General features: G+C 45.5%; 1 protein-coding gene across 1 annotated transcript; it reads right to left on the bottom strand.

Moving 5' to 3' along the window:
• Window positions 1-6,720: 6,720 nt before the first annotated feature.
• On the bottom strand, window positions 6,721-7,263 carry LOC142635942 (uncharacterized). Its single transcript, XM_075809983.1, has one exon. It carries the CDS (start codon window positions 7,261-7,263, stop codon window positions 6,721-6,723), a length of 543 nt encoding a protein of 180 aa, XP_075666098.1.
• Between the last annotated feature and the right edge of the window lie 822 nt (window positions 7,264-8,085).

The following is an 8,085-nucleotide window of genomic DNA, read 5'->3' as shown; positions in this document are numbered from 1 at the left end:
GAAGGGGAGAGAGTGGGTGACGGGGGTGCAGACGACGGTCGTGAGGAGGTCTTAGAAAGCACCTTGGGAGTCCCTAAGAATGACCGTCCTTTCATTCTACCCAAGAAATAGACCGTCAATGAATTCTTACCTATGATGCCAGTCAATGTCTTCAATAATTTACGTACCCGTTACCAAATTCTAGACGACATCTCAATCCGTCTTCCTAAGGAGGGCGAGAAATGTTATTCTGGGTAAACCACGGACGTTGGCATGTACAATGCTATGTTCGCAGCAGGATTGAGGCTGCCGCTGACAGCACTTCATCAACAGCTAGCTAATTTTTTGGGTTTATTCGTCAACTAGATTGCCCCCAATGCTTGGCTGATATTTATTGGGGATGAGATCTTGTGGGGTCTTCTAAGTGGCAGGAACTATTAGTTAACCCTTGACGAGTTCTTTTGGTACTACCGACCCCAGCATATCTCCTCTTCCTAGGGGATATACCATTTCGCAATAAGGAAAAAAGAGCTAAAGTTGGCGTCAAATATGCCCGATTCAAATAGGAATTGGAAGGGTAGGTACTTTTTTGTCGAAGGGACGAACTGGGTGTGTCGTCAGGAAGAGTGGGAGTCGATGCCCTACAGTTTTGACAGCACTTGGGCTTATGTCAAGGACTTAGGTTGATCCCGTCTTCTTCTTTACTTAGTCCATTCATTTCAAACTTCTAGCACTGTCTACTTTTCTTTTTAGCTAGCATTCGTCCACATATCATAACGGAACAAGAGGACTTTATCCGTCTGGTAGCAGTCATCTCGTTGGACGAGCGGAAGTGTCGAGACCTAATTACACTCAACGCTTTACATTTATACTGTGGAGGTCCAGAGCTGACGCCGGAAGCTTGTAGGTTAAATGCCTACTCCCGTCGACGCATGCATCCCTTAATTTCTCCCGTCTCTTTTGCTTTCATCGTTTTCTCCTGTTCTAATTCTCGCTTCTCATCTTCCGCAAAAATGGAGGCAACTAGGCAAAGGGTTCAGGCTACTGCTACCAAGAGGAAGGAAGAGGAGAAGAAAGCAAAAAGGGAGGGAACGTCTTCGATAGCCCCTAAAGTCGTTGGGAAGATGGCTAACAAAAGAAAAGCTGACGGAAGGACGAATGTCCCTCCAAGAAAGCCACTGTCATCCCTAAGGACAAGCACCCCAAGAAGACATTGCCCCTGAAGCTGAGTCATGGAGCGAGCAAGGGGTTAATGACGTCGTCTAGCCCCGTCATTTAGGAACCTGTCCGTCGCCTTCTTACCCACAAGGACTATGCTGTTGAGGTGATGGAGTTCGTCCTCAAGAGTGAGGAATTAGATCCTTGTGCCGAGCAAGCGACGGAAGAGTTAGGGGCGTTAGGCCTCTTTGACCTTTCCTGGATATGTCACTTTATTCTTCATTAGCATTTCTTCTTCTTTTTTGCATTACTGACGGTGTTTTCGTTGCACAAGCACTGGTTCGTATGAAGGCTTTGCAAGATAGGGGCATCGCTAAGGAGGGAGTGATCACCCGTCTGCATACGTGCATCAAGAACCTGACTGACACCCAAAAGCAATGCAAGGATGCTATCCGTGATTTTCATCAGAAAGTGAAGGAGCTAACAAGAGAGCTGGAGGAGGAGGGTCATCAGAGGAAAAAGGAACAAAAGGCTAAAGAAACGATAGAAAAAGAGTTGAAGGCTCTTTCAAGGCAGGTGGAGACGGCCAAGAGCAACGCCGTGGCAGAATTTAAGGATTCGTAGACCTTTATAGACGCTTATGCCGTCTACTACAATGACGGGTTTGAGGACTGCCTAAAGCAGGTCAAGTCCGTCTACCCTGACTTGGATTTATCCAAAGTCACTATGGACGAGCCTCTACCGTCGACTCTTGTGGGCGATACCATCTTTGAGGTAAGTGATGATGCCACTAAGCTTGAGGCGAACCCAAAAGATGATAGCATCGTCCTTGCCCAGCCTGCCATGGACATGCCCGTTACCTTGACTCCGTCAGCCAATCCTTATATTGAAGACCTTAATGCTAAAGATCCTTCCACTCCAAGCATCCAGGCCCTTCTTCCAAAGGGTGAAGAAAAGTCTCAAGACCCCCCGGTTCCATGAACTTAAGCTTCTTCTTTCTTTATTGTAAAATGTAAGCTAATTCCAGACAGTGTTTGACGCCCGCTTGTTTTTGGACTTTTGCTTGTAAAAATCACTTTTTGTTCATCATTTTCAATATTTATACGTTACTTTGGGCATGTGTGCGTTTATCTTGCACTTGTACGCCAGGGTACTTAGTGAAATATAGGTGAAGCCGTCTACTTAGGTTGTCCTTAGGCTCGTCTTCTTTATTGATTTCAACCCATCATTTTGGGTACTCATCATGGATCCATCAGCTTACGGATAATGGTGTCAGCTTTCTTTTAGTTGACTACTCATCCACTTTGTGGATTCTAATAAATTCGTTCATTTTGTTAGTTTTGTAATGAACTCGTCCATTTAGTGGACGTTATAATGAACCTATCCACTTTGTGGACTTAATAAACCCATCCACTTTGTGGACTTTATATTAAATTTGTCTAGTTTGTAAACTGGTGATAAGTTTTTCCATTTTATGGACGTAGTGCCAATTTCGTCCACTTCGTGGACTTACAAGTAAACTCGTCCACCTTATGGACTTAGTGATAAGTTCGTCCATTTTGTGGACTTAGTGATAAGTTCTTCTATTTTGTGGACTTAACAGTAGACTCATCTACTTTGTCGATTTAGTGATAAGTTCGTCCACTTTGCAAAGTTAGCAGTAGACTCGTCCACTTTGTAGACTTAGTGATAAGTTCATCCACTTTGCGGACTTAGCAGTAGTCTCGTCCACTTTGTGGATTTAGTGATAAGGTCGTCCACTTGGACTTAATAATAAAGTCATCTACTTAGTGGACTTAATGATAAATTCGTCCACACAACAAATGCGCCAGTCGTTTTTGAATAAACTCCTCTTATTATGATGAATGCATATATAAGTAGAAAATTGTTCCAAAACGAATAAACTTTAGCCCTTTGGGTTTGAAAAGTACTGTAGGCAAAAGTAAACTAAGATAAATGACTAAAGGAAATAGACTGAGAATGTGGAGTAGCGTTCTTCATGCTGTTTTCTACTAATAGTACTTTTTGAGATGCTCGGCATTCCATGGGTGGCGCAGTTTCTGCCCGTCAAGTGTCTCTAAGTGGTAGGTGTCCTTCCTTAGCCATACGTTATTCTGTAAGGTCCTTCCTAGTTTGGGTCGAGCTTTCCTTGTGTGGGATCTTTGGCAGCGCCCATCACTTTTCTCAAAATGAGGTCTCCAATTTTAAAGTCTTGGTGCTTGACGTGAGAGTTGTAGTGTTTGGTCATGAGGTCCTGGTATTGCGCGAGTCTCTGTTTAGCTGTCGCCCTGACCTCATCAACTAGATCAAGCTGTAGACGTACGGCTTCGTCGTTCCTCTCCTCATTGTGATTGTCCACCCTGTAGCTTGTGAGTCCGACTTCAGCTAGGATGACCGCTTCACTCCCGTCTGCTAGTCGAAATGGAGTCTCTCCTGTTGGGGTTCTAGTCGTCGTTAGGTACGCCCATAGGACGCTGGGCAACTCTTCTGGCCATACGCCTTTTTCCCCCTCAAGCCGAGTCTTGATGATTCGAAGTAAGGATCGGTTCATGACTTCAACTTGTTCGTTGGCTTGAAGATGGGCAGGGGAGGAGTAGTGGTTCCTGATTCCTAGTTGTGAGCAAAAGTCTTTGAAGGAGTCATTGTCAATTTGCTTTCCATTGTCCAAGACCAAGACCCTAGGGATTCCGTACCTACAAATTATATTTTTCCAAACAAAATTTCGTACGTTCTTCTCAGTGATGGTGGACAGGACTTCAGCTTCCACCCATTTGGTGAAATAGTCTATACCGACTATTAGGAACTTCAGCTGCCTTACTGCTATTGGGAATTGGCCCATGATATCCAGTCCCCATTAAGCAAAAGGCCACGATGCCGTTATTGGGGTCAGCTCTTTCGTTGGTTGTCTGATGATGTTGCTGAAACTTTGACATTTGTCACAGACTTTAACATAAGTTTGGGCATCCTTCTACATAGTCGATTAGTAGTATCCTGCCTAAATCAATTTATGTACCAATGACCACGGCCTTGAGTGATTATCGCAGATTCCTTCGCGTACTTCTCTCATGACATAATCTGCCTTTGCGGGGCCTAAATATCTTAAGTACGATCGAGAGAAACCCCTCTTATACAGGACGTCCTTTATCAAGATGAATCACGCTGATTAGACCTTTAGCTTTCTTGCTGCTTCCCTCTCGTTAGGCAACGTGCCGTCTTTTAACTAAGAGATTAAAGGGGTGGTCCAATTGCCTTCAAAACCTATCTCCTGGACATCGACGAAATCTATCAATGGTGAGAGCTGAATAAAAGAGAGTACCTTGTCGGGGGTGATCATGCATTCTACCGATGCGGCCTTGGCAAGACGGTCAGCTTGCTTGTTCTCTCCTCTTGGAATTTGGACTATCTTGGCCTGTAACTCACTTACCCTTCTCTTTGCTTGCTCCAAGTACTTCTTCATCTTTTCACCCTTACACTCATAATCACCATTCACTTGGTTTGTGACAACCTGGGAATCGCAATGGATAACCATATTCGCAACCCCTACTACGTTGGCGAGATCTAGCCCCGCTATTAGGGCTTCATACTCTGCTTCGTTGTTAGTTGTAAGGAAGTCGAGACAGACCATGCATTCGATCTCGTCGCCTTCTAGAGATTGAAGAACAACGCCTGCTCCACTAGCTTGTCTATTGGACGATGCATCCATGTATATGTTCCATTGGGGATATTCTGCCCCTTGGCCTTCCGCATTAGTGAACTCCGCAATGAAGTCAGTGACCACCTGCCCCTTGATGGAAATACATGGACGATATTGTATGTCGAATTCACTCAACTCTATCACCCACAGCACCATACGTTCAGCAGTTTCAGGACTGTTCATCACTCGCTGTAAGGGCTTGTCATTTAGAACGATCACCGTATGGGCTTGGAAGCATAGTTTGAGCTTACAGGCAGCTGTGACTAGAGCGAAGGCGAGCTTTTCCATTGGAGGGTACCTTTCTTCTGCACCATGAGGCACTCGACTGGTGTAGTATACTGGCCTTTGTACCTTGTCGTCTTCTCTAACCAAGGTCGCACTGACGGCAGCCGAGGAGACAGCCAAATAGAGAAACAATTCTTCTCCCGGTTGTGAGGGACTCAGCAGCAGTGGTGAAGCGAGGTAGCCCTTCAAGTCCTTGAATGCCTTCTGACATTCGGTCATCCACTCAAAAGACCTCTTCAGTATAAGGAAGAACAGTAGACATTTATCCGTCGCTCTAGATACGAATCTATTAAGCGCGGCAATCTTGCCATTAAGGCTTTGTACTTCTTTTACATTTTTAGGAGGAGCCATTTCTAATATAGCCCGGATCTTGTCTAGGTTAGCCTCAATACCTCTTTAAGACACCATGTATCCTAAGAATTTTCCTGTCGTTACTCCAAAGGCACACTTGCCTGGATTAAGCTTCATGTTGTAAGAACGAAGAGTGTCGAAGGTTTCTCTAAGATCCTCCAAGTGATCGCCTTCCCTTCGAATTTTCACTAGCATGTCGTCAACATATACCTAGACATTCCTCCTAATCTGCCATGCAAACATCTTGTTCATGAGTCTCTAATATGTTGCGCCTGCGTTTTTTAAACCGAATGGCATGACCTTGTAACAAAAAAGGCATTGGCTAGTTATGAATGAAGTCTTCTCTTGATCAGCTTCGTCCATTTGGATTTGGTTGTATCTTGAAAATGCGTCCATGAAGCTTAGCAGCTGGTGTTGAGCCGTAGAGTCCACCAGGAGGTCGACCCGCAGGAGGGGGTAGCTATCTTTAGGGCACGCTTTGTTTAGGTTTGTGAAGTCTACGCACATCCTTCATTTTCCGCTGCTCTTCTTGACCATCACAACGTTCACCAACCAATAAGGGTAATAAAATTCCCTAATGAAACCTGCCTCTTACAGCTTGCAGACTTCTTCTGCCACAGCCCAATCTCTCTCTTGGGCGAACACCTGTTTCTTTTGATGGACGGGTGGAAAGGAAGGCAACACATTCAACCTGTGCACCATAACTGATTGGTCGATTCCTGGCATGTCTTCATGGCTCCAAGCCAATTCATCCCAGTTTTCTTTGAGGAAAGTTGTGAGTGCTTAGTGAACCATCGGGTCTGCAAGGGTGCCGATCTTGGTTGTTCGTTCTGGTCTGGAATTGTCAAGATGTATATCCTCGAGTCTTTCAACGGGCTCTGTCACCGTCCGATGTTCTTCTATGCTCATGGCCTAAAGGTGGTCATCCATTTCCATCATAGCTACGTAACACTTGCGTGTAGCCACCTAATCTCCTCACAATTCCCCCACTCCATAGTTAGTAGGGAATTTGTCATCAAATGGTAGGTAAAGGTTATAGCCTTCCATGAATTGAGGGTAGGCTGTCCGATGATGGCGTTGTACGCCGACGAGCAATCAACCTCGAGGAATGTTATATCCTTAGTGACTTGCTGAGGATAGTCACCTACAATTAGAGCTAAAGTGACGACACCAAGGGGGAATACCCTCGTCCCTCCAAAGATGACGAGTGGAGTGTTAGTTGGAACTAGTCGCTCCCTACCAATCCCCATCTGCTAGAATGCGGGGTAGTAGAGGATGTCAGCCAAGCTACCATTGTCAACCAGAACCTGGTGCATGTTATAGTCTCCTGCTTGTATGGTGACGACGAGTGCATCATCATGTGGGTGGTGAAGACATCGTGCATCTTCTTCCAAGAATCCAATGAGAAGGTTGTTGACCTGCACCATCTTGGGTATGAAACTCGTCAACTGGATGTTCTGAACCATCTTGAGGTAAGTCTTATGGGCCTTTTTTGATGACCCAGCAGTCGCAGTGCCTCCTACGATCATTCTTATATCTCCTATGGGCGGTCTGGGGCGCTTATTCTCCCGTCGAGGAGCTTGTTCCTGCGGTGGGTTTGTTTTTTCCTTGCTAACGAACCTCTGTAACCTTCCTTGTCTAAGAAGAGCTTCTATTTGTTGCTTCAGGTCATAGCAGTCAACTATGTCGTGGGCGTGATCACAATGAAAACAACAATATTTGTCCCTTGACCTCTTGTTAGGAACTCCCTTCAACTTGCCGAGAAAGGTCAAGGCTCCTTCATCCTTAATTTGCATCAGTACTTGGTCAATTGGGACAGTCAGTGGGGTGAAGCTTATGAATTTTCCCGTGGGTGTTTTGGAGCGTCAGTCCTCCTATTGTTCTCCAGTTCTAGCCATCTTCCGCCCCCTGTCCGATCATGCATCTTCCTGTCTGTCCCTTTTTTTGGGCTTCTCTTCTCAAGCCAGTAGTACATCTTCCGCGTTCATGTATTTGGTCGCCCTATAAAGCACCTTTAATATGGTCTTCGGGTCGTTCTTATATAAGGAAAATAGGAACTTTCCCTTCCACAACCCATTGGTGAATGCTGTTACGAGTATCTTGTCTTCTACTTCATCGATCGAGGGGGCCTCCTTGTTAAAACGAGTTATGTAAGACCTCAACGTCTCGTCTTCCCACTGCATAATGTTCATCAGGCATGCGGTGGATTTCTTATACTTGTGCCCCTCGATGAAATGTGAGGCAAATTGGGTGCTTAACTCTTTGAAAATACCAATGGAGTTAAGCGTCAGCCTACTGAACCAGATCCTTACGGGTCCTTTCAGCGTGGTGGGGAAGGCTCTGCACATGATTGCGTCTGGCACCCCTTGAAGGTGTATCAGGGTCTTGAAAGACTCTTAGTGATCTAAAGGATCCTTGGACCCATCGTAGCTTTCTACCTGCGGCATACGAAACTTTCGTGGAAGGGGGAATGAACTAACGGACGCTGTGAATGCCGAGTCAATTCGCTAGACCCAGGTCATCAAGATCGCTGGACACCCGTCCTTTGAGGGCGTTCATCATGCAGTCCATTCACTCCTTCATCATCTACATCTCAGCGACTATGTGAGGTGAGACGG

Source organism: Castanea sativa, chromosome 5 (assembly GCF_040712315.1).
Source record: "Castanea sativa cultivar Marrone di Chiusa Pesio chromosome 5, ASM4071231v1".
Taxonomy (NCBI): Eukaryota; Viridiplantae; Streptophyta; class Magnoliopsida; order Fagales; family Fagaceae; genus Castanea; species Castanea sativa.
This window is presented reverse-complemented; position numbering and strand designations above follow the sequence as displayed.

Coding starts and splice junctions, on each gene's coding strand:
- LOC142635942 (XM_075809983.1), bottom strand. CDS start 7,263: ATGCAAATTAAGGATGAAGGAGCCTTGACCTTTCTCGGCAAGTTGAAG.